This window comes from Sorex fumeus, unplaced genomic scaffold (genome assembly GCF_029834395.1).
Source record: "Sorex fumeus unplaced genomic scaffold, SorFum_2.1 ptg000075l, whole genome shotgun sequence".
NCBI lineage: Eukaryota > Metazoa > Chordata > Mammalia > Eulipotyphla > Soricidae > Sorex > Sorex fumeus.
Window position 1 is genome coordinate 7,314,468 of NW_026606132.1, and position 18,893 is coordinate 7,333,360.

General features: G+C 41.0%; 1 protein-coding gene across 1 annotated transcript in view; it reads left to right on the forward strand.

The window, feature by feature from the left end:
- ADGRG4 (adhesion G protein-coupled receptor G4) overlaps positions 1-18,893 on the forward strand; it is a 193,916-nt gene that overhangs the window by 72,123 nt on the left and 102,900 nt on the right. The window contains exons 11-12 of the mRNA XM_056130241.1: positions 7,618-7,834; positions 11,123-11,285. Coding sequence (XP_055986216.1) covers positions 7,618-7,834; positions 11,123-11,285 — 380 coding nt within the window. The remainder of the gene's footprint in view (positions 1-7,617; positions 7,835-11,122; positions 11,286-18,893) is intronic.

Consider the following 18,893-nt stretch of genomic DNA (forward strand, 5'->3'; position numbering starts at 1 on the left):
CACTATTAAAATATAACAAAATAATGCCGGTCGTTAGTTTTGAGTGTTGCCATTGTCTGGGATATAATTTAATTAAACGTTTGTGTATTTTATTTATTTATTTATTTATTTTGGTTTGGGAGTCACCCCCAGCAGTATTCAGAGGCTATTCTTTCCTCTGTACTCTCGAGTGACCCTGGTGAAGATTGGGGAATAATTTGTGGTGCTGGGATCAAATCAGGGTCAATTACATGCAAGATCTACACCACACTTTCTGTATTATCTCTCTGACCCTCTCATTACATTTTGGAGGGGTCCTTTATATTTTTATTTTATTTTTTTGTTTCTGGAGCTGAACTTGACGATTCTCAAGGCTTATTGCTGGCTCTCTGCTGGGGGCCACTCCTGGTGATGCTTGGGGCACCTCATTTGGTACTGGGTATTCAAATTGGGATCCACCACATGCAAGGCAAGCACTTTAATCCCTGTCCTTTCTCTCCTACACCAAGTCTATGACTTTAATCTTGAATTATGCCTGTGTTTAACATCTATCATGTAAACTTCGTAGAAATTTCATGATTGGTTCTCAAGAGTTAGTACAAGCTCATTGTAGTACACTGTGAACTGGGTGGAGTCTTCCACTGAGCCCAAGTCATGAGGAGAGGCCAATTACAGGAAACAATCTCAGGCGATCCAAGTGAATCTCAAGTGAGAACAGTTCCAACTCACCAGTCCATGATCACATCCCATCCATCTTGTGGGTGAGCCTTCTTGAAGCTCCAGCCCAATTTAGTCCTCTGGTGGCTATACTCCCTCCCACTTGCCATTTGATTACAACTATGTGAGATCTCCAAGAGTTTCCCAGATAAACCAACACACAAAACCAGAAGGGTTAAGAACAGATTGTATATGAAGCTATTACATTTGAGGGTGATTTGCTCTGTGACAATAGGTCTCTAGACTATGGGTTCACAGAAATTTCTCAATAAATAACAGCTATGGGATAGATTGTTGCAATCACTGGCTGATTAATTGAAACTCTTTTAAGCATTGGAGACCTATTTATTTTCCAATGAATAAAAAAGGGCTCCCTTGATTGCTTTGCTTGGGGACATAGAATTTTGACATGTGCATAATTTGCCCTGATTTTTACTTAAAAACACATCACCCTAGATGAAATGTCTGTAGCTCCTTTCCATATTATAGTTCTTGTCCCTGACTAACTAAAACTGATCTCCAGCAATTGGCTGGTTGTTTACTTTATTCCTGCCACAGCAGGGGCTGTTGGAAGTGAAGTCACACCATCGAAGCCCAAAGAATAATGACCCCAGGTAGGCACCTCTGGCACTTCCATTTACAGCAAATCCTGTTCAATTTAATAAGAACAGTAGAAAGATCCGTGAAAGGCACACTATATTTTCCCCATACTAATCTTATTATTTCCTTGGTTTCTTTAATTGGCCAGAAGACAAATGTCACAGGGACTAAAGACTAATTTAGAAGTAATTACAACCCCATTTAATCTCCACCTTCCTTCCCTCTCCTCAGAGAGAATTCTTTGACAGAGTTGGAATGATAGTACAGCAGGCAAGATATTTGCCTTCCGTGTGACAGACTCATTTTCCATCCTCCTCACCCCCTTAGAGTCCCCAGAGCCAACTGGAAGTGAGCACTGAACACAGAATCGGGAGTAAACCCTGAGCACTACAGGGCATGATCCCCCAATTTTTCATTAAAGGAAGGGGAATTATTTGACAACAATTTATTTCCTATGTAAGACTTTTCTGGGAAGATTGGTAGGAATTGTGGGGGGCATTGAGAGGAGCTAGGTTTATGAGCACTTGATTCACAAAGACTAAGAGAGAGAGTTGTTTGCAAAATATACTTTATACTTTTTGTAGGCAGGCTGTATTGGGGTAAAGTTGTGGAAATCCGGGAGTAGAAGAAAATGATTTGGGAAGAAGCTATTAACTGTGATGGGTATTTTAAAGAGGGACTGGAAAGAGTATAAGGATTAATATGGTTGCCGTGCAGCTCAGTTCAAATCCCTGCACAGCACTGGATCCCCTGAGCTCCAGCACGGATCACTCCTGAGCACGAAAGCCAGGAATATTTTGGAGCACCATTGGAGGTAGCCCAGAAATGAAAGTGAAAGGAAGGAAGGAAGGAAGGAAGGAAGGAAGAGGGTAAGAAGAAAGGAAGGGAGGGAGGAAAAAGGAAGATAAAAGCTGGAAAGAAAGAATAAAAGAAAGAAAAAGAAAGAAGGAAGGAATCAAAGAAGGAAGAAGGGAGAGAAGGAGGGAGGGAGGAAAAAGGAAGATAAAAGTTGGAAAGAAAGAACAAAAGAAAGAAAGGAAGGAAGGAAGGAAGAAAGAAGCAAAGAAGGAAAAAGGGAGAGAAGGAGGGAGGAGAAAGGAATATAAAAGATGGAAAGAAAGAGAGAGGAAGAAATAAAGGAAGATAGAAAGAAGGGAGGGAGGAATGAAGGAAGGAAGAAAGGGAGGAAGAAAAAAGGAAGAAAGAAAAAAGAGAGAGAAAGAGGAAGGGAGCAAGAAAAGAAAGGAGGGAGGGAGGGAAGGAGGAAACAGTAAGATAAAAGATGGAAAGAAAGGAAGGAAGGAAGGAAGAACGAAGGAAAGAAAGAAAGAAAGAAAGAAAGAAAGAAAGAAAGAAAGAAAGAAAGAGATGGGCTGGAGCAATAGCACAGTGAGTAGGGCGTTTGCCTTGCACGTGGCCAACCTGGGTTCAATTCCCAGCATCCCATATGGTTCACCGAGCAACGCCAGGAGTAATTCATTAGTCAGGAGTAACCCCTGTGCATTGCCGGGTGTGACCCAAAGAGCAAAAAAAAAAAATAAGGAGAGAGAAATAAGAAGGAAGGAAGGAAGGAAGGAAGGAAGGAAGGAAGGAAGGAAGGAAGGAAGGTAGGAAGGAAGGGAGGGAGGGAGGGAGGAGGGAGAGAGGGAGGGAGGGAGGGAGGAAGGGAAGAAAAAGGAAGATAAAAGATGGAAAGAAAGAGAAAGAGAGAAAGATGAAGGGTGGAAGGGAGGAAGGAAGGAAGGAAGGAAGGAAGGAAGGAAGGAAGGAAGGAAGGAAGGAAGGGTTGCAGGGAGGGAGGAAGAGAGGAAGGGAGGGAAGGAGAGAAAGGAAGGAGGGAAGGAAGGAAGAAGGAAGGAAGGAAGGAAGGAAGGAAGGAAGGAAGGAAGGAAGGAGAATGGTTTATTTATTTGAGGGGAGGATTGAAGTTCATATTTGGCGTTACTCATCTATTCTCGGTTTTGTGCTCAGGAGTAACCCTTATCAGTACTTGGGGTATTATATTTAGTGCCTGGGGAAGGAATGTAGTGAGCTGTTTTACCCCCTATACTATAATCTCTGGCCCAAGAGAAAGATTGTTAAATTTATTTATTTATTTAGCTTTTTGGGTCACACCCAGCTATGCTCAGGGGTTATTCCTGGCTCTGCACTCAGGAATTATTCCTGGCGGTGCTTGGGGGACCATATGGGATGCCGGGGATTGAACCCAGGTCGGCTGCATGCAAGGCAAATGCCCTACCTGCTGTGCTATCACTCCAGCCCAAGATTGCTAAATTAAAAAAAAAAATTGTGGCTATGACAAATGTCCTTTGCTTTAGAGATACATGCTAAAGAATTTATAGATGAGAGTATGTGATGCCTGGGATTTGCTTTAAAATAATCTGGGGTTGGGGGAAGGTGGGTGGGAGTTTTGAGAAAATAAGATTAGCACTTCACTGCCACTTGTTGAAGCTAAGTGATTCATAAAGTACATCGGGATTCATTCTACTATTCTTTCTACCTTTGTTCCTGTTTGAAAATTTCCATAATAAAAAGTGAAGGAAATAGTGGGCGAGTTAATAGCTATTGTTCTTACTCCCTAGAAAAATTTAAAGTACGTTGCTTTTTATTGTTTTGTGGTCCAAATTTGCTTATTATCTGTGAGCTGCTATTTCTTAAGAGATAAAAACCATCATCACTACTCTTGATTATGGAAACATCGACTGAGTGTTTGCTGATATTTGAGTGCAGGTGGGACCTACTTAAATCAATACAATACTCAAAAGTCTTAACTCAATTAGAATCTAATTACAAGATAATTCTAGTGACACAACGTTTCCCTGGTGCATTTGAAAAAGGATTTGATGAATGAAAACTGGAGTATGCGTTACTTTCCAGGGCTCCATTTAGTACAGAAATTGAGTTCCAACAGTTTCTTTCTCTAAATTTTATTACCTTGATATTTCTGTTTTTCTTTACCGTTTTAATTTTTGTTAAGATAATTTAGGTAACACAGCTATAATAGTGTTAACAGTCTGTTTCTTTTCATGATTTCTTACTTCTCTTACTTTAAATATTTTTGACATTTTATTGTGTTGTATGATACTTTTTATCCCTTTGTTAGGGGTTGAGAAAGTGGGGTACACCCAGCAGTGCTCAGCCTTTACTTCTGACTCTGTGCTCAGTAATCACTCCTGGTGGGACTCAGGGGACCACACCGGGGATTGAACATGGGTCAGCCACATGCAAAGCAAGACTCTTGTCTGCTGCACTATCTCCCCAGCCTCTTAAAGTATATGATATTGATGTACAAAGCTACTATATTCTACCACCACCAAATGCCCAATACTTCAACATTTGTCCTTGTGTTCCTTCTAGTCCTCCTCTTTATTCATTCCTATTTCTACCTTCTGCTTGGTAACTGACTTTGTATTCCACGGTGAAGGTAATGATCTGTCCTCTTTCCCCTCTGCTCCCCTCCTGTATTCCCCTACCCTATTCTCCATTCTCTTCTCCTTCTCCTCTCCCTCCCCTCCCCTCCCCTTGCCTCCCCTCGCTATCCCTCTCATTCCCTCTCCTCCCCTCTCCTCTTTATCATCTTTGACCCCATTCAACTGCTGTGCTCAGAGGCTATTCCTTTTTTTTTTTTGGGCTTTTTTGGTCACACCTGCTGATGCACAGGGGTTACTCTTGGCTCTGTAGTCAGGAGCTACTCCTGGCGGTGCTCAGGGGATCATATGGGATGCTGAGAATCGAACCCGGGTCGGCCACGTGCAAGGCAAACGCCATACCCACTGTGCTATGGCTCCAGCCCCTCAGAGGTTATTCTTTTTTTTCCTTTATTTTTTTTATTAGTGAAACACCATGAGGTACAGTTGTAGATTTACAATTTTTTGTGCTTGGGTTTCGATTATACAATGATCAGATACCCATCCCTCCACCAGTGCCCATTTTCCACCACCATGGATAATATCCCCCACCCCCATCCCCCCATCCCCCCCTGCCTCTGTGGCAGGGCAATTCCTTGTGTTCTCTCTCTCCTTTTGGGTGTTGAGAAAGTGGGGTACACCCAGCAGTGCTCAGCCTTTACTTCTGACTCTGTGCTCAGTAATCACTCTCAACCCCAAAAGAGGCATTGAGTGGCAAACATGTTCAGTCCATAGTCTACTTTCAACATGCATCTCCCCTCCTGGGAGGATCCTCCAAACACCCTTTATTTGGTGCTCCCTTCTCTATCTGAGCTGCCCTTTCCCCTAGAATGCCCGGCTGGCCTCTGAGTTATGGAGTAATCCTCCTGGTGCTGATCTCAGCTATTCTTGGGTATTAATCTCATATTTTGTTACTTTATATCCCCCAGATGAATGCAATCTTTCTATGTCTATCCCTCTCTTTCTGACTCATTTCGCTTACCATGATACTTTCCATGTTGTACCACTTGTATGTAAATTTCATGACTTTTCTAACAGCTACATAGTACTCCATTGTGTAGATGTACCAAAGTTTCTTTAACCAGTCATCTGTTCTTGGGCATTCAGGTTTCTTCCAGTTTCTGGCTATTGTAAAGAGTGCTGCAATGAACAAACAAGTGCAGATGTCACTTCGACTATACATTTTTGCCTCTCTGGGATATATTCCCAGAAGTGGTATTGCTGGGTCAAATGGGAGCTCAATTTCTAATTTTTTGAGAATCGTCCATACTGTTTTCCAGAAGGGCTGAATCAGTCGACATTCCCACCAACAGTGAAGGAGTGTCCCTTTCTCGCCACATCCGCGCCAGCATCGGTTGCTTTTGTTCTTTTGAATGTGGGCCAGTCTCTGAGGTGTGAGATGGTATCTCATTGTGGTTTTGATCTGCATCTCACTGATGATTAATGATGTAGAGCATTTTCTCATGTGCTTTTTTGCCATTCGGATTTCTTCTTTGAGAACGTTTCTGTTCATTTCATTGCCCCATTTTTGGATGGGGTTGGATGTTTTCTTCTTGTGGAGTTTAACCAGTATTTTGTATATCCTGGATATCAACCCCTTGTCAGATGTGTATTTGGTGAATATCCTTTCCCATTCTGTGGACTGTCTTTGTATTTTGGTCACTGTTTCTTTGGAGGTGCAGAAGCTTCTTCGTTTAAGATAGTCCCATTTATCTATCTCTGTTTCACTTGCTTGGCCAGTGGCGTGGCATCTTTGAAGATACCATTAGCTTCAATATCATGGAGGGTTTTGCCAACTTTGTCTTCGATGTACCTTATGGTTTCTGGTCTGATGTTGAGGTCTTTAATCCATTTTGATCTTACTTTTGTACATGGTGTTAGGCAGAGTTCTGAGCCCATTTTTTTTGCATGTAGCCGTCCAGTGATGCCAGCACAATTTGTTAAAGAGGCTTTCCTTACTCCACTTCACAGTACTTGCACCTTTATCAAAGATTAGATGATCATATGATTGAGGGGAGATGTCAGTGTATTCAACCCTGCTCCATTGGTCTGCAGTTCTGCCTTTGTTCCAGTACCATGCTGTTTTAATTATTACTGCTTTGTAGTACAGTTTGAAGTTCGGGAGGTTGATTCCTCCCATTTTCTTTTTCCCAAGAATTGCTTTAGCTATTCGTGGGGGCTTATTGTTCCATATAAACTTCAGGAGTGTTTGCTCCATTTCTTTGAAGAATGTCATGGGTATCCTTATAGGGATTGCATTGAATTTATACAATGCTTTCGGTAGTATTGCCATTTTGACAATGTTAAGTCTCCCAACCCATGAGCAGAGGATATCTTTCCATTTCCTGATGTCCTCTTTTATTTCCTGAAGTAGCATTTTGTAGTTTTCTTTGTACAGGTCCTTTACTTCCTTAGTTAAGCTGATTCCTAGGTACTTGATTTTCTGGGGCACAATTGTGAACGGGATTGTTTTTTTCATGTTGCTTTCTTCTCTCAGAGGTTATTCTTGACTCTGTGCTCAGGCATCACTTCTGGCGTTGCTGTGTGGGTAGGGAGGGCTTGTCACTTGTCATCCTGTTGATCATCGATTTGCTCGAGCGGGCGCCAATAATGACTCCATTCATCCCTGTCCCGTCTAGCGTAGCCCAATGGCGTATTGGGAGCACTTTCAATGTCAGTTGAATGAGGTCCATTATTGTTACTGTTTTTGGCATATCGAATACGCCACTGGTATCTTGTCAGGCTCTGCCGTGTATAGGGAGGGCTATATGAAGGTAAAGAGCATGCAAGGCAAAAGCCTTAACCTCTCTACTACCTCTCTGGCCCACAGCTTTCTGTTTTAAAGCGACCAAGGCAGGCCATCCTGGCTACAAAGGAAAGAATACACATTTTACTTTCTATTTTGTTTCCTCAGAGAATGCGGATGATGTTGCAGAGCATATTTTAAATTTGATAAAAGAATCCCCCATTCTGGATGAAGAAGAAACAAAGATTATTGTTTCTAAAGTATCCGATATTTCACACTGTAATGAAATAAGTATGAATCTAACCCAAATGATATTACAAATAATCAATGCTGCTTTGGAAAAGCAGAACAATTCTGCTTCAGATCTGCATGAAGTGAGCAATGAGTAAGTACTTATACTTTGGTAAAATAAATTATTTCACAAAATTTCAAATATGTTCTCAGTTCTTTGGCGTATAATGCTTACTTTTAAAATGATCTGCTTAATTTATTTTTCCTATTCCTTTATTGCTGTCATTATTGCAATGTTGGTGGTCAAACAGTTGTTGTGATGCTCTAGGGAATCCCAAGCACTCTGTGATGTGGTGGAGTGCTGGGGTTGGGATATGTGGCCTCAGACATACAAGGCAGGTGCTCTACCACTGAACCACATCTCTGGGATTTGGATGCCCATCATCAATTTTGAAGCTCAGTTAGTATAATGCAATGGTTCATCCAACTCAAATTCCAGTTGTGAAAGAATACATTTAAATCATAACCGAATCTTGTTAATAACAACGTTTCAAATGAATAGTAACCCCAACTAAACCACTTATCCATTTCCCCTTCCTTGGTGCATTTCCCAGCGTATTCCATTTCTATAAAAAGTATACATTGGTGCTTAAATTTAATAAACTTAAGAACGCTAGCTTCCTCCTTGTATCTCAGAAGCCAATCAAAGTCTTCTATGAAGCGTTGTATTCAACCCATTTAAATGTTCCTGGAATTTTTCTCCTCCCCTCCAACATCACCATAGTCCTTACCCTTCATCGCCTTCTAAAAGAAGAAATTAATCTCTCTGTCTCTCCTCTGGCCAGTTTATGATATGTCTTCTAGATAGTAGTTGCAATAAGCTCAAAATGTATGCAGTATCTTAACACTTGAATATGTTCATGAAAAACAACTTTAAGGGAAACAATATGAATGAAAGCAGATCCTCCAGTAATATCCTTTGATTCAGTGTTAGCTGGGATTGCTTTCTCTCCTCAGTGCTGTAATAAGACAACATTATTGAAAGACCTGCTATAAATCATATCATGTCATTCTCTTACTTTTAAAACCACTCAGTGCCTTTCTATCACATGTAGAATTAAGCCTAAATTTCTTGGTCTATGAAGCCCTGTAGACAACAATTTTATTTAATCTTTAAATTAGTTTTCAGGGGTGAGTGCTAACATTACCTCTGCCTTTTCAGGTGAGGATACTGAAGCTCAGCGGGGCTATTTGATTTTTCCATACAGTTAGAAATGAGAAGAGTTAAGATTTAAACCTCAGTTAGTATGACTCCGAAGCCAGTCCTCTTTTATATAATAATTCAGAACAATATAACAATCATAGTTAAAACTCCAAGTCTTTAGTTTATGTGTACAATTGTCACCACTCTTCCAGCAAAGTTCCAGGGCCATCCCACCACCAAAAGACACCTCTCCTCATTCCTCCTACTTCCCTCTTTTTGCCTCTGAGAGAAAAATCATAATTTTTACTGAGGATAGGAGATGGTTTTGTTGTTTCCTGCCAGTTTCTTTGCTTTTGGAAGTCATGTTCCACATAGGAGTAAACACATCCAGTTTCACTTTCATCCTGGCTTACTGTTTCACTCATCATAATCACTTGCAGATTAATTCCTTTTGTCCCAATAGGAGGGCTGGAGTGATAGCACAGCGAGTAGGGCGTTTGCCTTGCACGCAGCCAACATGGCCAACCTGAGTTCGATTCCTCCGCCCCTCTCGGAGAGCCCAGCAAGCTACCGAGAGTATCTCGCCCGCACGGCAAAGCCTGGCAAGCTCCCCGTGATGTATTCGATATTCCAAACACAGTAACAAGTCTCACAATGTTACTGGGCTCGCTTGAGCAAATCGATGAACAACGGGAGGACAGTGACAGTGACAGTCCCAATAGGTTGATTTTATCTTTTTAAAATTTTATTTCCCCCTTACACCTTATATAAACACTGTGGTTTACGAAGTTGTTCATGACAATTTGCTGCAGACATTCAATATACCAACACAAACACCACCACCATTGCACCTTCCTGCCACCATTATGTCCAATTTTCCCAACCACCTCTTAAGCCTGCCCCCGTAGCACTGTATCACTGTATCACTGTCATCCTGTTGTTCATCAATTTCCTCGAGCAGGCACCAGTAACGTCTCCATTCGTCCTAACCCTGAGATTTTAGCAAGTGCCACATTGGAGGCTCTTTAAGGGTCAGGGGAATGAGACTCATCATTGTTACTGGGTTTTGGCATATCAAATACACCACGGGGAGGTTGCCAGACTCTGCCGTGCAGGCAGGATACTCTCGGTAGCCTGCCAGGTTCTCCAAGACTGAGAACTAGACAATAAGAGGTCGCATGGCTGTAAATGAGGCCACGCTTCCCAGAGCTGGGTTTAATAGTCTCTGGGTCTTGGCCATTGATGGGATTACACAGCACGAGGGCCAGTTGGTGGGTATAACGCCTAGCTACTGGAAGATGGGGGATCTGGGTGGAGGAAGCCAAGTCCTGAACTGAGCAGGCTTGGAGATCTCAGGCCTGATCTCGCACACCTGGGTTCCTCTGTGGGTTCCTTCATGCATGAGGTTCATCCCTCACTGTTTTATATTGATTGTTATAATTTTCTAAAAGAATGATCAAAAATGTTTCCTCAGTAGAAAGTTGGTGAAGATTGTGTATCTCTCCATGGAGTTATTAAGCCCTTGTATAAGAGATTACTAAGATGTTATTACAGGTTAAGCCTCTGTGTTGATATTTTGATAATCAAGATAGGATGCCTTCTACATTCCATTCCATCCAATCTGGTATACTACTCCTTCTTTATCAGTGTTGTAGAGTTCTAGTTGCTATAGAAAGTCCAAAATTTTTAATGAGGTGATACAACTGGAGTTAAAATTTTAATTGGGTGGTGTTTTGGGGGGTGTGTGTGACCTCAGGGACTTCCAGAAATATAGGAAGATGGGGGAGGCAGCACATGGGGGAGGCAGCCCATCCCTGACTCAGTGAAAGCCTGGAGATTTCAGTCACAAACCCTGCATACCTGAGATTTTCAACAGATTAATTTTTGGATTAGGTTCGTCCTGAATCAAACCTGTAGCATGGGGGGAGATTGTGAAGCGTGGGGCTCTGTTTGGGCAGGTGTTGGCCTCCCCCACACTCTCTGGGGTATTCCGGACAACTCAGACTTGTGCGGGTTCAGAAAGAATCTTGCAACTTGTTGATCTCTTTCGAGTTTATTTATGAATCTCTGATTTTATCTTTTTTTAAATGACAAAGGAATGTTCCATGAGTATTTAGACCACGGCTTCTTTGCCCAGTCATTGGTAGATGGGCCTTTAGGATGACATTTTATAAGGAAGATGGACTTTTAAAAATAAAACAGTAAAAATGACTCTTCTCTTCTGGTGGTTTCTTGTAGAATCCTTAGGATTATTGAACGTGTTGGTCACAAGATGGAATTTTCTGGGAGGATGGCGAATCTAACAGTGGCCAACCTTGCTATGGCTGTTCTGAGAGTGGACCACATTTTTGAAGGCATGACCTTTAATATTCGCTCTTATGAAAAAGGCACAGATCCTGAGGTGAGTGTTGCTCAGGGAATGGAGAGTCAGTCTCGGGAGGGAGAGGTGGTACTTTATATCACTTGTATCACTTGTCATCCCGTTGCTCATTGATTTGCTCAAGCAGGGGTCAGGAACGTCTCCATTCATCCCTGTTGCATGCTAACATAGCCCAATGATACTTTATATAGGTTTTAATTTTCAGGGCACCTTTATAAAATTAGTCACCATGGAATTCATGATTTGGTTTCAAGGCATACAATGTTTCAACACCAATCACTTCACGAGTTTCTGCTTCCCTCCACCAACGTTCACTCAACCCCATTTGCCTCCCACTCCCCAGTCTGCTTTTAAGAAAGGCATTTTTTGCTTTTTTAACACACCCAGCGATGCACAGGGGTTACTCCTGGCTCTGCACTCAGTAATTACTCCTGGCGGTGCTTGGGGGGCCATATGGGATGCTGGGAATCGAACTCGGCTCATCCGCCTACAAGGCAAATGCCCTACCCGCTGTGCTATCACTCCAGGCCCTGAGAGGCATTTTTAAAAATATGTTTTTGCACTGTGATACTGTTGCTGATAGGGTTTCATACCTAACACTTTACCACCTTTCAGTATCACCTCCTTCTCCTGGTTGAATGCTTCTCTCCACCATATATGTTGGCTCTTCCCTGTGCTATCTCCTGGCCTCCTCAAGTGGTATGTTTCCTACTGAGCACCAGTTCTCCATGTTCTTTATTTCCATCTTCCTTGGGTGTTTGTTATTCCACATTTATGTTTCTTTATATCTGGCAAATGATAGAGATCAAAATATACATATTTCTATGTATATATACCTCTGATTAACTTCATTCAACATGATACTCTCTAGATCCCTTTATGTAGCAGTAAATTTCATGCCTTTATCTTCTTCTGATGGCTGAGGAATATTCCATTGTATATATTGGAATATTGAAATTATGGTACCATAATTTCTTTATCTAGTCATGTATTCTTGGACACTGGGATGGTTTCCAGATTTTTGGCTATTGTGGGTAGCGTTGCAAGTAACATAGGGGTGAAATGTCTTTTCTCCATTTTGTTTGAGCCTTTGGGGGTATATTCCAAGGACTGAAATTGCTGCATCAAATGGAAGCTCATTTCCTAGATTTTTTAGGAATGTCTATATTGTTTTCCAGAAATATTGGACCAGTCAACATTCCTATCTGCAGTGATTGAGACTCGTTTTCTCCTCACAAACATTCCAAAATTGGTAGTTCATGTTCTTTTTTATGTGTACCAGTCTCTGTGGTGTGAGGTGATATTACATTGCTTTTCATTTTCATCTCCCTGATGATACAGAATGATGCAGAACATTTTTTCATGTGCACCCTATGAAAAATACAAATATCTCAGGGAAGATACATATATGAAAGACTAACACCTTGTTTGGAATTGTTATTAGAGTTGTGCATTTTGACCCTGTGACCGGAAATCGTCTCATGTCTATTTATTATTAGAAACCATTTATGGAATACTTATGCATGATGGAACTGCATCTGTTTCCCTTGTACAGATAAGCAAACAGAGAAGTAACTTTCTTAAAGACACATAGAGATGGCAGGATTCAAATATATGTCTTTGGCTTTAAAGTCTATATACTTTGCCAACCGCTGCTCAAAACAATTTGGGAGAACAACATTTTTATAGTTTTATAGTTAAAGACTATAAAACATGCATAATGGAAAATGCAAAGTTTCTATGTATATATTATATGTACATCTGCATGGGCTGGAGCGATAGCACAGTGGGTAAGGCATTTGCCTTGCACGTGGCAGATCCGGTAGACCCAGGTTCGATTCCTCCACCCCTCTCGGAGAGCCCAGCAAGCTACCAAGAGTATCTCACCCGCACGGCAAAGCCTGGCAAGCTACCCGTGACGTATTCAGTATGCCAAACACAGTAACAACAAGTCTCAAAATGGTGACATTACTGGGCCCGCTCGAGCAAATTGATGAACAACTGGAGGACAGTGCTACAGTGCTACATCTGCATAACTCAAACACCTATTAAGATACAGACCATGTCTACCTATGCTATAAATCTTCTCATGTCTCCTCACAGTCAATTCCTGTAAATCCTTCCTCCATTGGTAATCATTATTTATTTCTATTTCTGAAATTTAAGTAACTGGAATCATGTAATATGTACTCTCTAGTTTATTTTCTGCCATGTAGCATAATGATGGGTATTTGTGAGATGCATGCTTTTGATTTTATTGTTTGTTATCTTTTTCCCTGAATAATTGTCCGTTGCATGGATATGTCACAGGTCGTCTGTTCTTTTGTTGTTGAACTTTGCTTAGTTTTGAGCTATTTTAAATATCACTGAGATGAATATTTGTGTAACACATATGTTGAAACTTTGTGTGCACATATGTTTTCAATATATCTTGAGTAAATAAAATACCTGTTTAAATATGTAAAATCCCATAAAATGATTGTACAGTGGTTCATTCTATGATGTGGTTTTTCTTTTTTTGTGTTGGCTCCTTGCTCATCCCTATTAGTGAAGTACCTGTTAACATCTTTTCGCTAATTTTAAAACCGGGTTGTTTGTCTTCTAGCAATTGACTTGCAATTATTTTTTTACATATTCTGGATACAAGTCATTTATCAGAAAAAGTCAAAAAGTATTTTCTCTGGGGCAGTACAAGTGTTAAGGTACTTGCCTTGCAAGTGGCCAACTTTGGTTCAATCCCCATATTGGTTCAGAACCATATATAGTCCCCCTAACACTGACAGGAATGATCTCTGTTTGAGCCTTGAGCACTACTGGGTGTGATTTCAACACACACACACACACACACACACACACACACACACGTACACTACATTTTCCTCTGTGATTTGCCTATTCATTTTCTTTTTCAATTTTTTCCCTTTTTGGTTTTTGGGACATACCTGGCAGTATACTCCCAGAGTGATGCTTAGGGATCATTCCAGTTGGTGTTTCAGAGACCAAGTAGTTCTGGGATTGAACCTGGGTCTTGAGAATGCAATGCATGTGTACCAGCCCTTTATTTTTATTTTATTTTTGTTATTGATTCACCGTGAAGTACAGTAACAAAACTTCCATGTTTGAGCTTCGATCATACACCCATTCATTCACCAGTGCACATTTTCCACCACCAAAACCCTAGTATTCCACACCCCCCGCCCCATTCCACACCACTCACTGCCTGTGTGGCAGACAATTTGCACAATACTCTCTTTCTCTTCTTTAGTTACCTTCAACATTTTGAGAACAGTCCCACCACCACTCATACCTGCCAAAAATGCAATGCTCAGCAATGTGTTTTGTATTGTTTGTTATGAATAAAATACACCGTTGCACGGCTATGAAAGCAGATGTGCACACTCTAGGAATTCTTAAATTTTAATAATTAAGTTCTGAAGAGATCACTGCAGCAAGTTGCTCGGGTTCAAGATTCGTTCGTGTGTTTCTGGATCATGGCCTTGTGGGAGCTTAAGTAGATGGTGGCTGGATGTGGCATCATCTCAGAGTCCCATCAGGGTGTGGGGGAAGGAGAAGGGCCCACACTCCTCCCCGTCCCGTGAGGTTTGGCGTTTGCCTCCACTGCCACTGTACCTGGAGCTTTTCACTGACTTCTAGAAAATGGTGGCCGCCAGGGCCTAGTGGGCAGGTGGAAGGACAGACCTGCCCCCATCTGGAGAAGCCCAGGGGAAATGGCCTATTGCAAAGTCCAGAGCCATCTCTGCAGCAAGTTGCCTTGGGTCCGAGATTCGCTTGTGTGTCTTTGCTCCAACCCTTTAAACTCTTTCTCCAGACCCATATTTCTTTTCTTTTTATTGAATATTCATGAGATAGCCCCTTATAAACCGTTCGTGATTGGGTTTGAGTCATATAATGATCCAACACCCATCGCTCCACCAGTGTAAATTCCCACCACCAATGTCTCCAGCTTCCCTCGAACTACCCCCCATCCCCCCCCACACACACACCCAACTGTCGCTATGGCATGCCCTTTTCTTCTTTCTCTCTCTCTCCTTTTGTGCATTATGGTTTGCAATCAGGTACTAAGAAGTTATTGTGTTTTTTCGGGTATTTAGTATTTTTATTGGGATGGTAAGGTTGGAGTAGCTTTTTTTTAAAAAAACTGGATGGTAGCTTTGGGGTGTGGATGTGACTGCTAAGGTTTCCAGATGTACAGGAAGGTGGGGGAGGTATCCCATTCTGACCCCAGGAAAGCTTGGAGATTTCATTCACAAAATCAGCATACCTGAATTTTCAGCAGATTATGTTTCCGTGAGGTCCATCTGGAGTCGGCAGAGTCCAGCCGAGGGCAGAGCCGCAATTTTGGATTGTGGAGCAAGTGGCTGCCAGGGTCTCTGCTTTGGTGGGCACCAGGCTAATCAGCCCCCCTCTAATTTACCCTGGTCTATTCAGCCTTGTGCCGGTCTGAGATTAACTGTGGTTTTTGATCTCTTTCGAGATTTATTTATGGGTCTCTAAAGCAAGGCTGATAAATGAACTTGTATAGCTGAGCCGGAGGTGGTTTGTGGGCATGATTCCCACATACTCCCACATCCTAACTTTTGGCCTTTTTAATTTCTTGGGAAACTTGGTCCCAAGTTGTTGGGGTCCAACCAGAGAAACAGTGACAATTTTGTTGTATCAGGAAGTTTGAAGGCACCATCAGGCTGCTGATGCACTTGGCTGTGGGTACAAGTTCACTTGCTGGCAGCTCTGCACCCACTCATTTTTAATAGTGACTTTTGATGAACTTTTGATAGTATCCATTTTTCTCTTTTCTGAGTTTTCTAAGAAATCTTTGCCTTCCATCAGGTAACAAGAATAATATTTTGTGCTTTCCTATAGACGTTTTAATGCTTAGGACTCTATCCTAATTCATTTCATTACATGTTGTGGTTGGTATGAGATATTGTGTGATGTATGTGCTTTGGAGTTCTTTTTGTTTCACATAGATACCCATTTATTCCAGCACCGTTTATTAAAGACCTTTCTCCCCCCTCTAGAGTGCTTTGACTTTTTTGACAAAAGGGCTGAGAGTTTGTTTCAGTAGTAGTATATTTGTCTTGCATGTGTGAACCTCCCCCACTGAAAAGTACAAACAAATCTTAAACCAAAAAAAAGCAAATGAAGTGTAGCTTTATTTCTGAAATTTTTTGTTTAATTTATACTTATTTGTAGATTATTTTTTTAATTGAATCAGCATGAGATACATTAGTTACAATGTCATTCCTGATTGGGTTTCAGTCATCCAACAGGGTCTCTTTGTATACATTTCCCACCATCAATGCCCCTGTTTCCCTCCTTCCATTCCCTAAACCCCCCACCCCTCTGCCCCCAGCCTGTCTCTACTGCAAGCAAACACACACACACTCTCTCTCTCCCTCCCTCCCTCTCTCCCTCTCTCCCTCCTTTTGAGCATTATGGTTCACAGTACAGGTTTTTGTAGATCCTTATATCACATTGTCTTGATTGCTGTAGTCTTGAAGCCAGGTTCTTGAATCCTTCAAAATTCAGTTAATTTTTAAGATTGCATTGGTTATGCTAGGCCTTTGGCACAAACAAATGATTTTTTCTGGTTACAATTTTTTTGGGGGCACACCCTGTGGTGCTAGAACTTACTCTTGGCTCTAGGTTTAGGGGTCATTCCTGGTGGGCTCTAGGGCCCATATGGGGTGCTGAGGATTGAACCTGGGTTGGCCACATGCAAGGCAAATGCCCTTTCTGTATACTATTGCTTTGGTACTCGGTTATGAATTTGTACAAAAATCTTATTGAGATTATGATTAAAATTGAGTTGAAGTTATTGATTGTATTGGTTGGGGTAGAATTAATTCTTAATAATATGTGTCTTCTAATATAGGGACATTTATTTTGGTCTACTTTAATTTCTTTCAACATTTTGTTTGTAAGTGGAGAGGTGGTACACATGTTTTGTTAAATATATTTCTAAGTTTGTGGGTTTTTTTGCTTTTCCATCACACCCGGCAATGCTCAGAGGTTACTCCTGGCTCAGTACTGAGAAATTAATACAGTAGTTGCTCGGGGACAATATGGGATGCCAGGGATCAAACCCTAGTAGACCATGTGCAAGGCAAGTGCTCTACTCACTGTACTATGTCTCTGGTTCCATAAATGTATTTCTAAGTCTTTCTGTCTTTTGATGATGCAAGTGAAATAGTTTTATTTTAATTTAATTCTACAATTGTTCATTGCAAGCATATAAAATACAATTGATATTCTATGCCTATATCTATTTTTATTATCATTTTATTTTTGTATCTGACTGAACTTGCTAAACTCACCAATTCTAGTAGTTATTCTCATTTTTTTCCGGAGGGGGCACATTCAGCTGTACACAGGGCTTGCTTCTGGTTCTGTGCTGAGGGATCACTCCTTGTTGGGCTCGGAGGACTATATGGAGTGATGGGGATCAAACCTGTGTGGGGCACTTGCAAGGTAAATCACCTACCTGCTGTGCTGTTGCTCTGGCCCTTCTAGTAGTTATTTTAGAGATTCCTTGGGATTTTCTGTAAGCCAGCATTACCTGACAACAGAGTAACTTTTGTGTTTTCCTTGTGCTTTTTGTTTGTTTTTTCTTCTTTTTGGGTCACACCCAGCGATGCTCACGGGTTACTCCTGGCTCTACACTCAGGAATTACTCCTGGCGGTGCTTGGGGAACCATATGGGATGCTGGGGATGGAACCTGGTTCAGCTGAGTGAAGAGAAACGCCCTACCCACTGTACTTTCACTCCAGCCCCTTCCTTATGTTCTTTATTCCTTTCCCCCTTACTATGTTGTTAATATGTCCAATAGAATTTTGAATGGAAGCGGCTACAGTGGACATTGTCTAGTTCTCGATAGTAGGAAAAATTATTTTACCATTTAATGTGACATTAGACACTACTTTTGTTTGGCTTTTTAGGTGCTCTTTATTTGATTGAGGAAGTTACCTTCCTTTCTTGGTTGGTTGAAAAAAATCTTACTATAAATGGTTGTCAATTTTTTTCAAATCTTTTTCTATACCTCCTACATTAATCTTTTAACTTTTCTCCTTTATTCTTCTAATATGGTAAATGGTGTTGATTTTAAAATTTTAAACCAATCTTGTATTCCTGGAAGAAACCTTTCACCATTTTTAAATATTGCTATTTTCAACCTGTTTATATTTTCTTAAGTGTTTGGGCAGTTATGTTCATGAAAGATGTTCATCTGAAATGTTCTTTTTTCTAGTTGTTTTCTCCATCAGCTTTGGATTATGGTTTCGCTAACTTTATAAAAGCTAGATGGAAAATTGTACCTCTTCGACTTTTAGAATTTGTGGAATATTAGTGTTCTTTCTTCGTTTAATGCTTGATAATGTTCACAAAGAAACTCTCTGGGTCTGGAATTTTTGCAGGAAGTATTTTGATAGCAAATATAATTTAATTAGAGGATATAAAGCCATTCAGATATTCTGATTACATTTGTGTCTCATTTGATTGGTTTTATTTTTTCTAAGAATTTGTTCCATCTAACTTGTTGGGCTTTGTAGCAATACTTATTTACAATATTTCTTATTATTTATTAATGTCTGTAGGATTCACAGGAGTGA